The sequence below is a fragment of the Anomaloglossus baeobatrachus genome, chromosome 10 (assembly GCF_048569485.1).
Source record: "Anomaloglossus baeobatrachus isolate aAnoBae1 chromosome 10, aAnoBae1.hap1, whole genome shotgun sequence".
Lineage (NCBI taxonomy): Eukaryota > Metazoa > Chordata > Amphibia > Anura > Aromobatidae > Anomaloglossus > Anomaloglossus baeobatrachus.
Window position 1 is genome coordinate 133,579,167 of NC_134362.1, and position 22,307 is coordinate 133,601,473.

Sequence of the window (22,307 nt, forward strand, 5' to 3'; positions counted from 1 at the left end):
CTGCTACAATTCTGAATGAATGAACAAAAAATAGGTCAATAGGTTCTAACCATCCCGGATAAAGCAGAACAGTCCCTGAGTTGGGTCTACGAGGTTTGCTGAATGTCACTCACCTACATCATGCCCCCCAAGACTTCTCCTCCTACCAGTGTGGTTAGGGGCACGGTTAAAATTTTCTGCAGTGGTTAGTTTTTACTATTCCTTGTTATACATCTTTAATTTTAAAATGTTGACACATAACAAAATGTACTGTACTCAGAAAATGCAAGTTCCTTGATGTTTAATACAAAGTTTTTGATCTAAAAACTAAAAATTAATTATGTATTCAATACTTGTAAACTTTTTTATTTAGACCATTTTGACTACATTAAACATTTCATAGGACCTGAATCGATTGGAATTGGTGGAGATTATGATGGGGCAAATGGGTAAGCCATTCTGTTTAGGATTGGTTAAGAAAATGTTACAACAGCTCTGAAGTGTTTGTATTTGTATAATCAGAAAATGTTTGAGCTACAATAATTATTTTACAGCCAAACGAGAACAAGTCCTGCACTGCCTGCCCTCAATTTACCTTTTGGTTCAGTGGCTCACGTGCTGATGGTTATCATGTGGCGCTGGTTTCAGGCGCAGCGTGCTGGTCGGTAGCAGACAGCTAGGGGATCCAACAGCAGGGAGACGAAAAATCGACCGCAAACAGCTGCTATGCCAGACAAATTCTTTTATTTAGACGATTTTCTCCATAGGTGCAGGTAAAAATGCGGGAGGTGGCTTGGATGCGAGTCCCTCCACAGGACGACGGCCGTTTCGTCTGTAAGTCAGACTTCTACGGGTCCTCGTGGACCCGTAGAAGTCTGACTTACAGACGAAACGGCCGTCGTCCTGTGGAGGGACTCGCATCCAAGCCACCTCCCGCATTTTTACCTGCACCTATGGAGAAAATCGTCTAAATAAAAGAATTTGTCTGGCATAGCAGCTGTTTGCGGTCGATTTTTCGTCTCCCTGCTGTTGGACAATAATTATTTTAACCTTTTGGCCAATTTTTCTCCATATGATCTTTAAAAAACCTAAATTCGTAATCTCATTGTCATTTATAGTTGTAGGAGACCATCATTGATGAAACAATGATGTAAAAACTGACACATGGACCAATGATGAAACTAGGATACAAAACAATGATTAAAATCAGTCCATGTTTTTATGTATGAGAAAATGTATTTATGTGAGACTGAGGCCTTTAAAATATTTATAACTGGATTAGTGCTCCTACAAGAAGAAGAAAGCAGTTCTATAGTGCCTCCTATTGGATGTATAAATAGTTGTCTTGACTTGAGGATATGTAAAAAGATAGTACAGTATTTAGGATCTAGGCAACCATCCCTATAGAGATACAACCTACAAAGAACTACAACACTTTTACATAGAAAATATCTTTATTAAGAGAATATATATATAAAACAAGATAAAAATGCACAGCAATACAATGACATGAGGATAGGAGACAGCTTTTTCTCTGATTGAAATCACATGGTGGCCAGCAATAATAAATATATATTTCCTAGTCAGATGAAGTGTAAACAAAATCCCCTCTGAAAATTACTTCCAGGAATTTATTTCAAAAAATTCATCCGACTGAATAAAATTGAATACTTTGGCCAAACATACAATGAAAAAGTCTCAAAAGCTGAACCCAAAGTCTGTACGCCCTGTACAGCAAATGGATGGCAAGAAGAAATCAGGACAGTATGTCTATAGCAAGAGTGACAGATGTGACACTGCACGGACTGTAGAAATGCATGAACATTTAGTAGTGTAATGGGGAATGTCAGGAGTCAATGCCATTTATAAATAGGTAATGCCATAACCAAATGAATGGAATATGGGGTAATAATAACAAGAAATGAGAGTCCTGACATGCCGCAACACACAAAATAGATAGTCACATGCAAGTATACAAAAACATCTAGAGTAATCACATACTGTTTTTACCATGGGACACCCTGACACGTTTCGCCAATGCTTTATCCAAGGGCGCTTATGACAAATGTAAGGTTTACAGAGGTTTTTATATCATTGGTAATTCACACCATCCCATAATTGCTAGAAGGGTTGAGCCAATACACTCATAGGAATCACTAAATGATCAACCGCATTGGTGGTTTCAAAAAATGCACAATGTTATTAGCATAATTACTTACTTCATCAAATCGAAAATCAATTGCACAGATGGAGATTCCCATTTCTTGTATGTGGGGTAACTAGGATAATCCTCCCCTCTGTGACCTCTCTGAACAGTTCCACTGGCCGGAACTGCCACATAAAGTGATGCATAAGGAAATCGGAAAACAGGAAGTGAGGAATCATAATGTGGTCCATCAGGGATATCGTTCCCTAAAGCTCACAAAGAAAGGTTCCGCTACCCGGAAACGCTGTATATGTTTGTTACACATTTGTGAGTGCAGTGGAACGCAAATGCGTTCCACATATGCGGAAGTGATTGCACATTATACAAATGGAAGTATTTTTCGTTTTTATATGAAAAAATAGAACTATAAAACCACCAATATGATTTAAAAGATCATAAAGAGACATATTACACAATGCACATAAAAATAAATGTATATATAAGTACATAAAGCAACATTTGATAAAAACAAGATTATGCATTTTGCAATATAAGTAGGGTTATACATTTCTCAATGTAAACAATAAATACAAAATCCTTTGTGCTTGTTAAAAAATCATTAGTGCTCATAGAAACAGATAAATACATAGTGAGAGAGGAGTAAGAGAATGCACACATGCACACGCACATTAGTGCATGAACATGTGTGCAGAGTCCACCCCAATCCCATAAGAAAGCATGCACACATATATATACATATACATACACCATACATATACATATATATATGCATACATACATGCATACATTACAACGTGAATAATTAGAATATACAATGTCACTTATACTATAAAAAAGAACAGAGTAGAAAGGTACACATATGCACACGCACATTAATTGCGCATATACATATGCCACAACCAACTCCAAACTCACTTGGTGAAAAAATATATTTGTCTTAGGATAATCAAAGAAACATTTTGATTAACAAAAAAGTGCATAAAGTGCACAGTGCGAGTGAAAAACACATGTGACAAAAACCATTTCTTATAAAAAATATGAAAAAAATATATAAATATAATTTATTAACACAATATAGTGTTTATATAAAAGGATTTTTATTTGTAAGAGTGTAGACTATTGAAAAGAGTCCCCACAAAGTATCCATAATTTCTCCGGGCAGTAGGATAAGATATCTCCATTCACAATACTCAAAAAGGCTCAACCTAAGAAAATAAAAATAATAAAAAATAAATAAAAAATGAAAACAAGTGTACAAAGAACTAACACCAGTAGGAAGAGCTAATAAAAAGGAACTAGGAACCTTAATCATAAGAAGGGTACATAACTGATATTCTCATTTAACCCATGAGGTACTAGGGTATTCAAAGTAAAAATCCATCGTGATTCTTTTTGGGCTAGAGCTTTTTTCCATTTCCCCCCTCTTTGACTTACCATAACTCTATCAATTGCACGTATCCGTAATAGAGAGGGATTACACTGGTGGAATTGCCTGAAATGGCGAGGAATGGTTGTCAATCTGGATACATCCTCTTCATCCTTTGCTGCAGAAATGGCTAGAACATGCTCCCTTGCTCTTCTCCTGAATTGCCTGGTTGTGAGGCCAACGTACCTAAGGTTGCAGGGACAAGAAGCCAAGTAAATCACCCCCTTTGTACTGCAGTTGAGGGCATGTGTAATTTTAAATTCCCTCTTGTCGTCCGAGCTAAAGAAATTTTTTACTCTCTCGACATTGGGACATGCCACACAGTCACCACATGGTTTACAACCCCATGGAATCTTTGAGGAGTCCAAAAAAGTTTGGCTTACCTGACCTCTGTGATGACTGTGTACAAGAAGGTCCTTGAGGCTCTTAGATCTCCGAAAAGTGATGTTCGGATCTGATGGAACATAGTGCCTCAAGATGTTGTCCAGTTTTAGAATCCCCCAATGTTTTTTTAGGATTGCACGTACCTCCTCAGAATGCGAATTGAACGTAGAGATGAATCTCACGATATCCTCATGGGGTTTGCTTCTCTTGACATTATTGAGCAGAGTCCTCCGTTCTGTATGTTTCGCCGCTTGGTATCCACGATTAACATCTCTGGGATGATATCCTCTGGCCAAAAATCTTCTAGTAAGATCAGCGGCTTGTTTCTCAAAGGATAGGCTATCCGAACAGATCCTCTTAATTCGTAAGAATTGACCTTTGGGAATGTTTTTGATGACATGTTTAGGATGGGCAAACTTCGCATGCAATACAGAATTCACTGCGGTGGTCTTTCTGAAGAGATCCGAATGTATTGCACCATTAGCATTAACATTAAATTTCACATCCAAGAAATCAATAGAAGAAGCTCCGACATTATGGGTGAGTTTCAAATTAATGTCATTTTGATTGATAGATGTCATAAATAATTCCAACTCTTCCTTGTTACCCTGCCATACAAAAATGACATCGTTAATATATCTTGACCACATATGTATCTTGTCAGAGAGAGGAAGGGGGTCTGTTACAAAGATGTTCCTTTCCCACAGCCCCAGGAAAACTTAGCATATGAGGGCGCACAAGACGCCCCCATTGCTGTGCCCTGGAGCTGTAGGTAGAGGACATCCTTGAAAAAGAAAAAATTATGCTCCAGAATAAATTCCAGAAGTTGTAAAAGTAACTTAACAAGACCCCTCTCCAAATTGGATGAGTCAAGGAAGAAACTCACCGCAGAAAGACCGTCCTGATGTCGTATGGATGTATATAACGAGTCAACGTCGGCTGTGACAAGTAACATGTCTTGTTCCAAGTGCAGGTCTTCCATTTTTCTTAATATGTCATTTGTATCCCTGATGAAAGAAGGCAGGGTTTCAACCAAAGGTTGCAGGTAATGGTCCAAAAATTTACAAATACATTCACAAATATTGCCATTACCTGAAACGATAGGTCGTCCAGGTGGAGTTACAGGTTTTTTATGGATTTTCGGCAGAAAATATATTGTGGCCACACATGGATCCTCAACCGTCAAAAATTCCACTTCCTTAGAGGATAGAATACCATCTTCAACTCCTTTATGGAGAATCTTCATCAATGCCAACTGAAAATCAGACAAGGGATTATAATACAATCTCTTATAACACTGACAATCCCTCAGCTGACGCAATGCTTCCTTCTCATAAAGGGTGCATGGCCAGATGACTACATTGCCACCCTTATCGGATGGCTTAATCACAATATCATCCATTTTAGACAGATCCTTCAACGCCTCCCTCTCAATACTTGTGCAGTTGTCATGTCTAATAGATGATGATATAGATTTCAGATCTTCTGTAACCAACTGCACAAATATGTCAATATTCGGACAAGAAGTGAGAGGAGGGAACTTCTTAGATTTAGGGATAGGGGATGATGGAACCTTACCTCCTTTAAGACTGTCTTGTTCACTTAGCAGCTCCTCCAGTATCTGAATTGCTTCTCTTTCCTCATTGGTAGGGAACATTGATCTCAAATTCTCATCATGAAAATATTTTTTAAAAAGTAATTTCCTGGCAAAGAGGTTTAGATCTGTGATAGCTGCAAAACAGTCAAATTTAGAGGCAGGACAGAATGTTAGACCCCTACACAGTACATCAATTTGAGCTGGTGAGAGGACCACATTAGACAAATTTATTACCTTCAAGGCACTTGATTTGTCTTGTTCTAGATCAGGAACCTGTTTTCATTTGAATCCCTTCTTTCTCCAATTGGTGGATTTATTCTGGGCAATCCTATGTTGTTGTCGCTCAGACACAGACGTTTCACTGGTCGATGATGCCGCCGATGATATAGATGGATTTCTCACCTGTCGATCTCCATTCTGAAATTTCCATTTATATACTCGCCCAGTCTGGTCATCAAGTGAATCCCTTTGCAGTTTTTTATTCTTTACATCACTAATTTGTTTCTCCCATTCCTTAGATTTAGTATCGATTTCACTATCAAGTAAGGCTATATCTTCAGTCGTCCATATGTCAGTGATCTGGGACTGTATTCCATCCAGTTCCGTATCTACCACGGCCAACTGTTGTTTATTATATTCAATAATAGCCTGCATAAAAGATCTAGAACAGCTGTTACATATGTCCTCCCATCGTTTGGCGAAATCTGTTACATCTCTCCCAAATGATGGGTAAATTTGAACCCGAAGACCTCTAGGAATCAAATTCCTGTGTAGATATTGTTCAAGAGTCTTTTTGTTCCACCATAATTTCATGCGCCGATGCATGAGATCACATACCTGTTTGGATATGCTCTTCCTACTGGTACAAACCATGTCATCATTTTGCTGAGCATCATTGCTGAAAAGTAAATCAGCTTTAGTCGACCAGTTACTCTCTCTGGCTCTGAAGTCCATTTTATAAATGGAAAAGACCAATAAAGGTAAATAGATAAACCTAAGAATTTGATCACTACTCAAAAAAAGAGCCAATGTAATCACACACACTCATGTAGTTCACAGTGAATCATACAACCTACAAAGAACTACAACACTTTTACATAGAAAATATCTTTATTAAGAGAATATATATATAAAACAAGATAAAAATGCACAGCAATACAATGACATGAGGATAGGAGACAGCTTTTTCTCTGATTGAAATCACATGGTGGCCAGCAATAATAAATATATATTTCCTAGTCAGATGAAGTGTAAACAAAATCCCCTCTGAAAATTACTTCCAGGAATTTATTTCAAAAAATTCATCCGACTGAATAAAATTGAATACTTTGGCCAAACATACAATGAAAAAGTCTCAAAAGCTGAACCCAAAGTCTGTACACCCTGTACAGCAAATGGATGGCAAGAAGAAATCAGGACAGTATGTCTATAGCAAGAGTGACAGATGTGACACTGCACGGACTGTAGAAATGCATGAACATTTATTAGTGTAATGGGGAATGTCAGGAGTCAATGCCATTTATAAATAGGTAATGCCATAACCTAATGAATGGAATATGGGGTAATAATAACAAGAAATGAGAGTCCTGACATGCCGCAACACAAAAAATAGATAGTCACATGCAAGTATACAAAAACATCTAGAGTAATCACATACTGTATCTTACCATGGGACACCCTGACGCGTTTCGCCAATGCTTTATCCAAGGGCGCTTATGACAAATGTAAGGTTTACAGAGGTTTTTATATCATTGGTAATTCACACCATCCCATAATTGCTAGAAGGGTTGAGCCAATACACTCATAGGAATCACTAAATGATCAACCGCATTGGTGGTTTCAAAAAATGCACAATGTTATTAGCATAATTACTTACTTCATCAAATCGAAAATCAATTGCACAGATGGAGATTCCCATTTCTTGTATGTGGGGTAACTAGGATAATCCTCCCCTCTGTGACCTCTCTGAACAGTTCCACTGGCCGGAACTGCCACATAAAGTGATGCATAAGGAAATCGGAAAACAGGAAGTGAGGAATCATAATGTGGTCCATCAGGGATATCCTTCCCCAAAGCTCACAAAGAAAGGTTCCGCTACCCGGAAACGCTGTATATGTTTGTTACACATTTGTGAGCGCAGTGGAACGCAAATGCGTTCCACATATGCGGAAGTGATTGCACATTATACAAATGGAAGTATTTTTCGTTTTTATATGAAAAAATAGAACTATAAAACCATCAATATGATTTAAAAGATTATAAAGAGACATATTACACAATGCCCATAAAAATAAATGTATATATAAGTACATAAAGCAACATTTGATAAAAACAAGATTATGCATTTTGCAATATAAGTAGGGTTATACATTTCTCAATGTAAACAATAAATACAAAATCCTTTGTGCTTGTTAAAAAATCATTAGTGCTCAAAGAAACATATAAATACATAGTGAGAGAGGAGTAAGAGAATGCACACATGCACACGCACATTAGTGCATGAACATGTGTGCAGAGTCCACCCCAATACCATAAGAAAGCATACACACATATACATACATATACATACACCATACATATACATATATATATGCATACATACATGCATACATTACAACGTGAATAATTAGAATATACGCGAACATGCGCGAATATGACGTGATGGCCGTCATCTCGCGTGTTTTCGTCCGGCCCCAGGTGTGATTGCCGCGAGCGAGACTTCCGGGTCCGCGGCAATCACAATGGCACATTTAAAAGCCCGTGACCGGGGAAGGCTGTCACCTCATGCCTCCTCCCTGATGAAGATTAATCACCTTTAATATCGAAACGTACGTAGGTCTTCCAGAGGCTGCAGTTACTGGCGGAGCCCCCCCTCACTTGGTTGGACTGGTACCGGGCGTTACAGGCACTGGTATTTATATGTGCAGGCTCCTAATGGGAAATTATATTTAATCACAGTTGCGACTCCATACCACAGTGATTTTGTCTGACAACATGACTTTCAAATGTCTGGTAGCATGCTAAAGGCTTTTATATAGTGTCTTTGTACAAATGAATGTGTTATATCTGCATGCCCTACTCATATGTATTCTGAAGTCTGGTATTAAGTGCAGACCACTGTAGACTGTCGGTATAATACCCAAGGGTTATTTCTGCACCTGAGTACGTGCCATTTATACGCCTCATGCTCTTACATCTTAAATTTTGTACTATGTCCTATGTAGGGGCAAACCGTCATTAATGTTTTTATATGTTTTTATATGTTTTTAATGACTGTTTGGATTGTTTCCCCACCATTGTCGAATAAAAATTTGTTATTTGCACTATAAAAACTCCTGTTCTCTTTTTCTAATAAGCTAATGAGTTTGTGCTAAAAGGGCTGGGTTCCAGAAAAATCTGGGCCCACCCCTACTTTTGTTATGGTATTTTGGAATATCCCTCCTCTAATCATATTTGTTCTGTTTATTACAGAGTTATTTCCAGCCGCCATGACCTTTAGGGCCAGGGACAGCACCTGGCAGTCACAGTTGGACGACGTCCTTAGGACTGGTGGGGCCACAGGTGATGTGAGCAATGGCATTCAGTCTGATGAGGCTATCATGACCAAATATAAAGATTTACTTAAGAAACGCACCAAACTTTGGTGGAATAAAGCATTTCTGGGCAAGTACTTGGAGAAAGATTTAGTGCCCAGGGGCCTCCGTGTGCAGGTCTTCCCCTCCTTCCCCTTGGAAGATGAAACTTTTAAAACAAAATGGGAAGAATTAGCACAAACATGTTCTCGGGGCTTCCTGGGTCTTCTGTGGGACCACAATTCAACCTCATTGACCTCAATTGAAACAGAATTAGAGGCATTAGAAAAAAACCTAACAGAGGCGTGTACACCAACTGTCGTTACCCGTTTTTTCGCTGAGATTGATAAGGAGTTGGAGAAATGGGAGCAGGAAATTAGGACTTTCAAATTGAAGAAATTAAATAGGGACATTCAGGACTACACCCTGCGGAGGGCATATAGATGGAGAAATAATACAACCAGAGGACGCACGGGAGATACTGCTAATAAGAACCCCCGTTCAAGATCCTCGTCACTGGTATCCATGACCTCAGCGGGTGGTTCCTCCTCTGGGGCATCAGTGAGCTCCATGGATTTGGGAGATACCGTTGGGGCACGTGTCAAACATCGAAACCGGCCACCCGTGACATATAATAAGAACAAACGTCAAGGGAATAAACTCCAGGTACTCAATTTATCTCAACGGGTGCTCACTGGGGCTCAGGTGGAGGTCCTCTCACGGGGTTTGACTTTTTCTCCCTCTAATGCTTTCCATCTTTTCTCAACTTTGAAAGACCTTAACTTATTCTCACGGAAACTAATTCTAAAAAAACTTTTTCATAAGCGGAATGACGGGTCCGACAGTTTGGTGGAACGCGAGGCCATACGCAATCTTGAGGATTTACTCCAGGAACAGGAGATCCCGACAACAGGTACGTTCCCAGATGCCCTCCTACCTAAGTCAACCAAGTTTCCCCCACTGTCTATTAGCCCTGCAATTGAGATCTTTACCAAAATGGTGAGTGAGGATTTTAAAAAAATCCCGACTAATCGGAAAAGGGACAATTTGACTCACTCTCAAAGGAGGGCTTTGATTGAACTGCAGGGTTTTCACAATATTGTGATAAAACCTGCGGACAAGGGGGGCAACATTGTGGTGCTGTCTTGTGCCAAGTATGAGCAGGAGGTTCTTAGACAGCTCCGGGATAAAAGTACCTATAGGAAATTGCTCTCCAATCCCCTGACTGTTTTTTCCACTGAGCTTACTGCGATACTTCGTAGGGCTCTGGATACTGGCCTGATCAATAAGAAAATGTTTGATGGACTGTGTAAAAAACATCCCAGAGTCCCAACATTTTACATACTGCCTAAAGTCCATAAAGATGCCGTCAATCCGCCTGGCCGTCCGATTGTGTCGGGCATAGAGGGTTTATGTGATCCCATTTGTCGATTTATAGACTATCATTTAAAAACCTTGGTTGAGACGTTACCCTCTTATGTCCGGGACACCACGGACGTCCTCAGGCGCATTGACGGCATCTCTCTGGAAGAGGACATGATCCTTGTCACGGCCGACGTTGAGAGTTTATACACGTGTATCTCTCATACGGACGGAATACGAGCTGTTCGTTTCTTTCTCGAGATGTCGGGTCAGAATGGCGAATTGAGTGAGCTGATCATCGAGCTGCTTGAGTTTGCACTATCACACAACTTCTTCGTCTTTAAAGACATCTTTTATCTACAGCAACGCGGCACTGCTATGGGCGCGGCCTGTGCGCCTTCGTACGCAGGCCTCTTCTTGGGTTACTGGGAGAGGCTGGTTTTTGCGGACGAGGGCCCCGGGCTTAGCGCCCATGTGCAGTGTTGGCTTAGATATATAGACGATGTTTTGTTTGTGTGGCAGGGTACAGCTGAGCAGCTGGATGTATTCATGAGACAATTAAACATCAATGATTTTAACATCAAGCTCACTTATAAAAGTAGTAGACATAAGATAGACTTCCTCGACATCTTGATCAAGGTGGATCAGAGAGGAGTGATCCAGACGGACGTCTTTCGGAAGACGACTTCCGTCAATGCTCTACTACATGCTACTTCTGATCACAATCCATCAACAATTCGTGCCATTCCCACCGGACAATATCTGAGGATGAGGCGAATTTGCTCTTCTAAAGATAGCTTTGAGGCCCAGTCGGCTGACCTCAGGGATCGTTTCCGTGAGAGGGGGTACAGCGGTAGAAGCATCAGGGCGGGTTACAATCGGGCCAAAATGACCCCCCGGCTGCAACTACTTACTGATGCCCCAAAGAAATCGGCAGAACGCGATACCGCAGTGCGGTTCATTGGAACACACAGTCAGGAATGGGAGACCATACGCCAGATTTTGAAAAAACATTGGCCGGTGCTGATGACCGATCCAACTCTGGCTAGTGTGCTTACCCAGGATCCTCTCATGACATCTAGGAGAGCAAGGAATTTGAGGGACATTTTGGTCCAGAGTCACTATGTTCCACCCCGAGTTAACCTTTTTGGTTCTCATGGTCCTCCACAGGGCTGTTTTCCCTGTGGCCATTGTGTGGCGTGCAGCAATGTCCTTCGTAGTCATACATTCTGCTCATCTAATGGGCAGAAAACTTATAACATCAAACATTACATCACGTGTGCAACCACACATGTGGTGTATTTCGCGACATGTACGTGCCCCCTGACCTATGTGGGACTCACTTCTAGGGAGCTCCGCATTAGGGTCAGGGAGCACGTGAGGGACATTGCTGCGGCCAAGACGGAGGAGGACCTAACAACACTCAAAACACTGCCCAGGCATTTTAGATCACACCACTCCTGTGACCCCTCGAAGTTGAAGATCAGGGAGATTGATGTGGTAACAGGGGGGATCAGAGGTGGTGATCTTAAAAAACGCTTGGCGCAGTGTGAGACCAAGTGGATAGTGACTCTGGACACACTGGCTCCTAAGGGCCTAAATGAATCAGTGAGCTATGCCCCTTTCCTGTAGGCATGATATTCCCCAGATTTTGTGTGGCCTTTCCTCCTGGAACTATTTGTTTCTCTTATGGTCATGTCTATGCATATATTATAATATATATATGTTATACATGTATTTTGCATTCTATCTATAGATTGATTTTGCCCATTTCTCATTCTGAAATAGCCATTTGCTCTCGCACCTGTATCCTTTGTCCATTTTATTTATGTTTTTTAACTGTTTTTAATCTGCCTCAATTTATGTGCATCCCTCCCTATTGTCCGGGCTTATTTACTTATGTATGTCCTTTTTCAATAGGACCTAGAAAATGATCATACGTCTGCCCTGTGAGACTCATCATTTCTCCTGATCTATACGAACAACTAAAGATGGACTTATTTATATGATTTGGTTTTGTTTTCATTAAATTCATGAATGTCGTCGCATTATTATATGCTCAGTGAGATTTGTTTACACTCACCATTGCTGCGGTGTCCGGCTGTCTCCGTGCGATCGCATCTGGTGCCGTTCGTGCGCGCGTAGCTGGGGCCATCTGTACGTCGCGCGCATGCGCGGGAGCCTTGGTGACGCGTCCCCGCTCCCGCGCATGCGCGAATATGACGTGATGGCCGTCATCTCGCGTGTTTTCGTCCGGCCCCAGGTGTGATTGCCGCGAGCGAGACTTCCGGGTCCGCGGCAATCACAATGGCACATTTAAAAGCCCGTGACCGGGGAAGGCTGTCACCTCATGCCTCCTCCCTGATGAAGATTAATCACCTTTAATATCGAAACGTACGTAGGTCTTCCAGAGGCTGCAGTTACTGGCGGAGCCCCCCCTCACTTGGTTGGACTGGTACCGGGCGTTACAGGCACTGGTATTTATATGTGCAGGCTCCTAATGGGAAATTATATTTAATCACAGTTGCGACTCCATACCACAGTGATTTTGTCTGACAACATGACTTTCAAATGTCTGGTAGCATGCTAAAGGCTTTTATATAGTGTCTTTGTACAAATGAATGTGTTATATCTGCATGCCCTACTCATGTATTCTGAAGTCTGGTATTAAGTGCAGACCACTGTAGACTGTCGGTATAATACCCAAGGGTTATTTCTGCACCTGAGTACGTGCCATTTATACGCCTCATGCTCTTACATCTTAAATTTTGTACTATGTCCTATGTAGGGGCAAACCGTCATTAATGTTTTTATATGTTTTTAATGACTGTTTGGATTGTTTCCCCACCATTGTCGAATAAAAATTTGTTATTTGCACTATAAAAACTCCTGTTCTCTTTTTCTAATAAAAAAAGAACAGAGTAGAGAGGTACACATATGCACACGCACATTAATTGCGCATATACATATGCCACAACCAACTCCAAACTCACTTGGTGAAAAAATATATATGTCTTAGGATAATCAAAGAAACATTTTGATTAACAAAAAAGTGCATAAAATGCGCAGTGCGAGTGAAAAACACACGTGACAAAAAACATTTCTTATAAAAAATATGAGAAAAATATATAAATATAATTTATTAACACAATGTAGTGTTCATATAAAAGGATTTTTATTTGTAAGAGTGTTGACTATTGAAAAGAGTCCCCACAAAGTATCCATAATTTCTCCGAGCAGTAGGATAAGATATCTCCATTCACAATACTCAAAAAGGCTCAACCTAAGAAAATAAAAATAATAAAAAATAAATAAAAAATTAAAACAAGTGTACAAAGAACTAACACCAGTAGGAAGAGCTAATAAAAAGGAACTAGGAACCTTAATCATAAGAAGGGTACATAACTGATATTCTCATTTAACCCATGAGGTACTAGGGTATTCAAAGTAAAAATCCATCGTGATTCTTTTCGGGCTAGAGCTTTTTTCCATTTCCCCCCTCTTTGACTTACCATAACTCTATCAATTGCACGTATCCGTAATAGAGAGGGATTACACTGGTGGAATTGCCTGAAATGGCGAGGAATGGTTGTCAATCTGGATACATCCTCTTCATCCTTTGCTGCAGAAATGGCTAGAACATGCTCCCTTGCTCTTCTCCTGAATTGCCTACTTTGAATACCCTAGTACCTCATGGGTTAAATGAGAATATCAGTTATGTACCCTTCTTGTGATTAAGGTTCCTAGTTCCTTTTTATTAGCTCTTCCTACTGGTGTTAGTTCTTTGTACACTTGTTTTAATTTTTTATTTATTTTTTATTATTTTTATTTTCTTAGGTTGAGCCTTTTTGAGTATTGTGAATGGAGATATCTTATCCTACTGCCCGGAGAAATTATGGATACTTTGTGGGGACTCTTTTCAATAGTCTACACTCTTACAAATAAAAATCCTTTTATATAAACACTATATTGTGTTAATAAAAATATATTTATATATTTTTTTCATATTTTTTATAAGAAATGTTTTTTGTCACGTGTGTTTTTCACTCGCACTGCGCACTTTATGCACTTTTTTGTTAATCAAAATGTTTCTTTGATTATCCTAAGACATATATATTTTTTCACCAAGTGAGTTTGGAGTTGGTTGTGGCATATGTACAGTTAGGTCCAGAAATATTTGGACAGTGACACAATTTTCGCGAGTTGGGCTCTGCATGCCACCACATTGGATTTGAAATGAAATCTCTACAACAGAATTCAAGTGCAGATTGTAACGTTTAATTTGAAGGTTTGAACAAAAATATCTGATAGAAATTGTAGGAATTGTACACATTTCTTTACAAACACGCCACATTTTAGGAGGTCAAAAGTAATTGGACAAATAAACCAAACCCAAACAAAATATTTTTATTTTCAATATTTTGTTGCGAATCCTTTGGAGGCAATCACTGCCTTAAGTCTGGAACCCATGGACATCACCAAACGCTGGGTTTCCTCCTTCTTAATGCTTTGCCAGGCCTTTACATCCGCAGCCTTCAGGTCTTGCTTGTTTGTGGGTCTTTCCGTCTTAAGTCTGGATTTGAGCAAGTGAAATGCATGCTCAATTGGGTTAAGATCTGGTGATTGACTTGGCCATTGCAGAATGTCCCACTTTTTTGCACTCATGAACTCCTGGGTAGCTTTGGCTGTACGCTTGGGATCATTGTCCATCTGTACTATGAAGCGCCGTCCGATCAACTTTGCGGCATTTGGCTGAATCTGGGCTGAAAGTATATCCCGGTACACTTCAGAATTCATCCGGCTACTCTTGTCTGCTGTTATGTCATCAATAAACACAAGTGACCCAGTGCCATTGCATGCCCATGCCATCACGTTGCCTCCACCATGTTTTACAGAGGATGTGGTGTGCCTTGGATCATGTGCCGTTCCCTTTCTTCTCCAAACTTTTTTCTTGCCATCATTTTGGTACAGGTTGATCTTTGTCTCATCTGTCCATAGAATACTTTTCCAGAACTGAGCTGGCTTCATGAGGTGTTTTTCAGCAAATTTAACTCTGGCCTGTCTATTTTTGGAATTGATGAATGGTTTGCATCTAGATGTGAACCCTTTGTATTTACTTTCATGGAGTCTTCTCTTTACTGTTGACTTAGAGACAGATACACCTACTTCACTGAGAGTGTTCTGGACTTCAGTTGATGTTGTGAACGGGTTCTTCTTCACCAAAGAAAGTATGCGGCGATCATCCACCACTGTTGTCATCCGTGGACGCCCAGGCCTTTTTGAGTTCCCAAGCTCACCAGTCAATTCTTTTTTTCTCAGAATGTACCCGACTGTTGATTTTGCTACTCCAAGCATGTCTGCTATCTCTCTGATGGATTTTTTCTTTTTCTTCAGCCTCAGGATGTTCTGCTTCACCTCAATTGAGAGTTCCTTAGACCGCATGTTGTCTGGTCACAGCAACAGCTTCCAAATGCAAAACCAAACACCTGTAATCAACCCCAGACCTTTTAACTACTTCATTGATTACAGGTTAACGAGGGAGATGCCTTCAGAGTTAATTGCAGCCCTTAGAGTCCCTTGTCCAATTACTTTTGGTCCCTTGAAAAAGAGGAGGCTATGCATTACAGAGCTATGATTCCTAAACCCTTTCTCCGATTTGGATGTGAAAACTCTCATATTGCAGCTGGGAGTGTGCACTTTCAGCCCATATTATATATATAATTGTATTTCTGAACATGTTTTTGTAAACAGCTAAAATAACAAAACTTGTGTCACTGTCCAAATATTTCTGGACCTAACTGTATATGCGCAAATAATGTGCGTGTGCATATGTGTACCTCTCTACTCTGTTCTTTTTTATAGTATAAGTGACATTGTATATTCTAATTATTCACGTTGTAATGTATGCATGTATGTATGCGTATATATATGTATATGTATGGTTTATGTATATATATGTGTGTATGCTTTCTTATGGGATTGGGGTGGACTCGGCACACATGTTCATGCACTAATGTGCGTGTGCATGTGTGCATTCTCTTACTCCTCTCTCAGTATGTATTTATATGTTTCTATGAGCACTAATGATTTTTTAACAAGCACAAAGGATTTTGTATTTATTGTTTACATTGAGAAATGTATAACCCTACAAAAATGTATAACCCTACTTATATTGCAAAATGCATAATCTTGTTTTTATCAAATTTTGCTTTATGTACTTATATATACATTTATTTTTATGGGCATTGTGTAATATGTCTCTTTATGATCTTTTAACCCCTTAACGACCTTTGACGTACTGAGTACGTCATGGTGACATGGTGCTAAACGACCCATGACGTACTCAGTACGTCATGGCGAAATCGCGGTCCCGGAGCCCCGGGGAGTGAAATTTGTTTAATTAAACGGTAGATTCGGGAAGGAGGGGACCTCAGGAGGGGTGGTGCCTCCTCCCCGAACCTACAGAGGCTGTGATTGGCTGACGAACGCCGCTCAGCCAATTACAGCCACTGTAATGTTCCAGCCATTGAAAATGGCTGGAACATTGAAATCCAGCCCTGATCAGTGCTGCTGTAGCACTGGCCATTGGCTGGAGCTGGGTGATCGATGCTTCACCCGCCCCCAGCTCTGATTGGAGAGACCGGTCTTGTGACCGCTCTCTCCAATCATTGTGGATCTGCAGCCTGTGACCGTCCCTGGAAGCCGAGGAGAGCGGTAAGTTGTTGTCCCCGCCGCCCGCCCCTGTCCCCGCCGCCCGCCCCTGTCCCCGATCGCCCCGCCTCTGCTCCCGATCCATTGCTGTCCCCGCCGCTGTCTCCGATCGCCCCGCCGCTACTCCCGATCCACCGCTGTCCCCGGCGCCACGCTCCTGATCCACCGCTGTCCCCGGCGCCACGCTCCTGATCCACCGCTGTCCCCGGCGCCATGCTCCTGCTTCACCGCTGTCCCCGCCGCTGTCTCCGATCGCCCCGCCGCTGCTCCCGCTTCACCGCTGTCCCCGCCGCTGTCTCCAATCGCCCCGCCGCTGCTCCCGCTTCACCGCTGTCCCCGCCGCTGCTCCCAATGCACCGCTGTCCCCGCCGCTGTCTCCGATCGCCCTGCCGCTGCTCCCGCTTCACAGCTGTCCCTGCCGCTGTCTCCGATCGCCCCGCCGCTGCTCCCGCTTCACCGCTGTCCCCGCCGCTGCTCCCGATGCACCGCTGTCTCCGATCGCCCCGCCGCTGCTCCCGCTTCACCGCTGTCCCCGCCGCTGCTCCCGATGCACCGCTGTCCCCGGCGCCATGCTCCCGCTCCACCGCTGTCCCCGCCGCCGCTCCCGATCCACCGCTGTCCCCGCCGCCATGCTCGCCACTGTCCCCGCCGCCGTCGCACCCACCTTTTTCAGCCGCTGTTGCCCCCGAATCGGCCCCCACTGTTCCCGATTGGCGGCTGCCGCCACCACCGCCGCCGCCTCCTTCATCGGCTGCCCCTTCTCCATCGCCACACCTCCTATCCCTCCATGTGCTGCAAGCCACCCTCCCCCCACGTGGGGGGAGGGTGGCTTGCAGCACATGTGGGGGGAGGGTGGCTGGCTTGCAGCACATGTGGGGGGAGGGTGGCTGGCTTGCAGCACATGTGGGGGGAGGGTGGCTGGCTTGCAGCACATGTGCTGCAAGCCACCCTCCCCCCACATGTGCTGCAAGCCAGCCACCCTCCACCTACATGTGCTGCAAGCCAGCCACCCTCCCCCCACATGTGCTGCAAGCCAGCCACCCTCCCCCCACATGTGCTGCAAGCCACCCTCCCCCCACATGTGCTGCAAGCCACCCTCCCCCCAGGGCCCCCCTCCTCCATGTGCCATCTCTCTCTCCCATCAGACTCTGCCCCCCTCCCCGATCTGCTGCCTGCTCTCTCCCATTTTCCATCTACTGCCCCCTCTCACCCTCCTCGATCTGTTGCCTCCTTCATCTGCTGCCTCTTCTGTCTGCTGTGATCCTGCTGCCTAGATCCATCCTGTAAGGTAGGTATCCCCATCTCACCTCCCCCCCCATCCTCTGCCGCTCCTCCATCCGCTGCGCCATTTCCCATTCATCCGCTGCGCCATTTCCCATCATCCATCCGCTGCGCCCTTTCCCATCCTCTGCCGCTCCTCCACCCGCTGCGCCCTTTCCCATCTTCCATCCGCTGCGCCCTTTCTCATCTGCCGCCCCGCCCTCTCGCATCGCATTATCCAGCGCAGTTGCTCGCTTCCAGACTGCAGTGGATGATGCGATGCGAGACTCGTGCATTGCTCTCACGTTTGGCACTGGTCTTAGTGGCAGGCGCTCTTTTTTTTTTTTTTTTTTTACTGATGTCTGTATTTTTTATTTCGCCAAACTAATTTTTTTTGTATGGGGGGGTCTAGTTTCCAAAATGGGATCACATGTGGGGGAGCTCCATTGTTTAGGCACCTCAGGGGGTCTCCAAATGAAACATGGCGTCTGCTAATAATTCCAATCAATTTTACTGTGAAATGGAGCTCCTTCTCTTCTGAGCCCCGCCGTACGCCCAAACAATTGATTTCCACCACATATGAGGTATCGTCGTACTCAGGAGAAATTGCACAATACATTTTATGGTGCATTTTTTCCTGATACCCTTGTGGAAAAAAAAGCTACCTGTTTGAAAAAACAATTTTGTGGTAAAAAAAAGAATAAAATATTTTCACGGCTGAACATTACAAACGTTTGTGAAGCCTCCAGGGGTTCAAAGTGCTCACTAAACAGCTAGATAAATTCCATGAGGGGTCTAGTTTCCAAAATGGGGTCAATTGTGGGGGAGCTCCATTGTTTAGGCACTTCAGGGGGGTCTCCAAACGCAACATGGCGTCCGCTAATAATTCCAACCAATTTTGCTGTAAAATGGCTCTCCTTGCCTTCCGAGTCCTGCCGTGCGCCCAAACATTTGATTTCCACCACATATGGGATATCTGCGTACTCAGGAGAAAATGCACAATACATTTTATGGTGCATTTTTTCCTGATACCCTTGTGATAAAAAAAGCTACCTGGTTGAAGCAACAGTTTTGTGGTAAAAAAAAAATTTTTTCTTTTCACGGCTCAACGTTATAAACTTCTGTGAAGCCCCCAGGGGTTCAAAGTGCACATCAAACATCTAGAAAAAATATTTGAGGGCTCTAGTTTCCAAAATGGGGTCATTTGTGGGGGAGCTCCATTGTTTAGGCACCTCAGGGAGTCTTCAAACCCGACATGGTGTCCGCTAATGAGTGCAGCTAATTTTGCACTCAAAAATTCAAATGGCGCTCCTTGCCTTCCGAGTCCTGCTGTGTGCCCAAACATTTGATTACCACCACATATGGGGTATCTGCGTACTCAGGAGAAAATTCACGATACATTTTATGAAGCATTTTTCCTGATACCCTTGTGAAAATACTAATTTTTATGGCTAAAATAACATTTTTGTGTTAAAAAAGTAAAATTTTCATTTTTTCGTCTACATTGCTTTGGTTGCTGTGAAGCTCCTAAAGGGTTAATAAACTTCTTGGATGTGGTTTTGAGCAGAGTGAGGGGTGCAGATTTTAGAATTGGGTCACTTTTGGGTATTTTCTGTCGCCTAGGTTTCTCAAATCACTCCAAATGTGATGTGGTACCTAAAAAATTTTTTTTTGTAAATTTTGTTGGAAAAATGAGAAATTGGTGATGAACTTTGAACCCTTCTATCTTCCTAACGGAAATGTTTTTTTTTTCAAAAATTACGCTGGTGTAAAGTAGACAAGTGGGAAATGTTATTTAGTAACTTTTTTGTGTGACATATCTCTCAGATTTATGGGCATAAAATTTCAAATTTTGAAAATTGCAAAATTTTCAAAATTTTCGCCAAATTTCCGAAATTTTCACAAATAAACGCAAAACATATCGGCCTAAATTTACCACTGACATGAAGTACAATATGTCACAAAAAAACAATCTCAGAATCGCCAGGATCCGTTGAAGTGTTCCAGAGTTATAACCTGTCAAAGTGACACTGGTCAAAATTGCAAAAAATGGCCGGGTCTTTAAGGTGAAAACAGGCTGGGGGCTGAAGGGGTTAAATCATATTGGTGGTTTTATAGTTCTATTTTTTCATATAAAAACGAAAAATACTTCCATTTGTATAATGTGCAATCACTTCCGCATATGTGGAACGCATTTGCGTTCCACTGCACTCACAGATGTGTAACAAACATATACAGCGTTTCCGGGTAGCGGAACCTTTCTTTGTGAGCTTTGGGGAAGGATATCCCTGATGGACCACATTATGATTCCTCACTTCCTGTTTTCCGATTTCCTTATGCATCACTTTATGTGGCAGTTCCGGCCAGTGGAACTGTTCAGAGAGGTCACAGAGGGGAGGATTATCCTAGTTACCCCACATACAAGAAATGGGAATCTCCATCTGTGCAATTGATTTTCGATTTGATGAAGTAAGTAATTATGCTAATAACATTGATCATTTTTTGAAACCACCAATGCGGTTGATCATTTAGTGATTCCTATGAGTGTATTGGCTCAACCTTTCTAGCAATTATGGGATGGTGTGAATTACCAATGATATAAAAACCTCTGTAAACCTTACATTTGTCATAAGCGCCCTTGGATAAAGCATTGGCGAAACGCGTCAGGGTGTCCCATGGTAAGATACAGTATGTGATTACTCTAGATGTTTTTGTACACTTGCATGTGACTATCTATTTTGTGTGTTGCGGCATGTCAGGACTCTCATTTCTTGTTATTATTACCCCATATTCCATTCATTTGGTTATGGCATTACCTATTTATAAATGGCATTGACTCCTGACATTCCCCATTACACTACTAAATGTTCATGCATTTCTACAGTCCGTGCAGTGTCACATCTGTCACTCTTGCTATAGACATACTGTCCTGATTTCTTCTTGCCATCCATTTGCTGTACAGGGTGTACAGACTTTGGGTTCAGCTTTTGAGACTTTTTCATTGTATGTTTGGCCAAAGTATTCAATTTTATTCAGTCGGATGAATTTTTTGAAATAAATTCCTGGAAGTAATTTTCAGAGGGGATTTTGTTTACACTTCATCTGACTAGGAAAAATATATATTTATTATTGCTGGCCACCATGTGATTTCAATCAGAGAAAAAGCTGTCTCCTATCCTCATGTCATTGTATTGCTGTGCATTTTTATCTTGTTTTATATATATATTCTCTTAATAAAGATATTTTCTATGTAAAAGTGTTGTAGTTCTTTGTAGGTTGTATGATTCACTGTGAACTACATGAGTGTGTGTGATCACATTGGCTCTTTTTTTGAGTAGTGATCAAATTCTTAGGTTTATCCCTATAGAGATGTAGATCAGGGATGAAAACTTACTATTCAATTTTTGAACCAAAATGCACCGATGGTCCAAATTTTTTACAGACATCTGCCATACCGCTTAATAAAGCCACACATAATAATTTATTTAACACATAATACTTGATCAGCATGGAAGCAATATGGCCGAGAGCAACAATGATAGGAGTACACTCATTATTTTAAAGCCTTGCATTTGAAATTCGTCCCCCAACTCTCAGCAATCCCTGAGTATCTACAAATGGGTCAAGTTTCTTAAGAGGACTATCTTTTGGGACGCCTCTGTGGTTTCAGAGGGACTCTAGAGTCTGGGTATAAGCTTTGTGCTGTACACAACGGATGATTGCATGTTTGGCTTGCTTGAGCCCGTCCAATGAGTAAGCTTTATGACAACGATGCCAGCCTTTGCATGGAACTGGTCCCGATTGTGTGTTTATAAAAGATCTAACAACATAGTTCAGGCAAGCCAAGGC

At 41.9% G+C, this 22,307-nt stretch overlaps 1 protein-coding gene across 4 annotated transcripts in view; it reads left to right on the top strand.

The window, feature by feature from the left end:
* LOC142254541 (dipeptidase 2-like) overlaps positions 1 to 22,307 on the top strand; it is a 939,193-nt gene that overhangs the window by 705,208 nt on the left and 211,678 nt on the right. For 3 of the 4 annotated variants that reach the window (XM_075325647.1, XM_075325645.1, XM_075325646.1), the window contains exon 9: positions 353 to 428. In XM_075325647.1, the coding sequence (XP_075181762.1) occupies positions 353 to 428 (76 nt within the window). The remainder of the gene's footprint in view (positions 1 to 352; positions 429 to 22,307) is intronic. The other variant, XM_075325648.1, reaches the window with a different exon arrangement.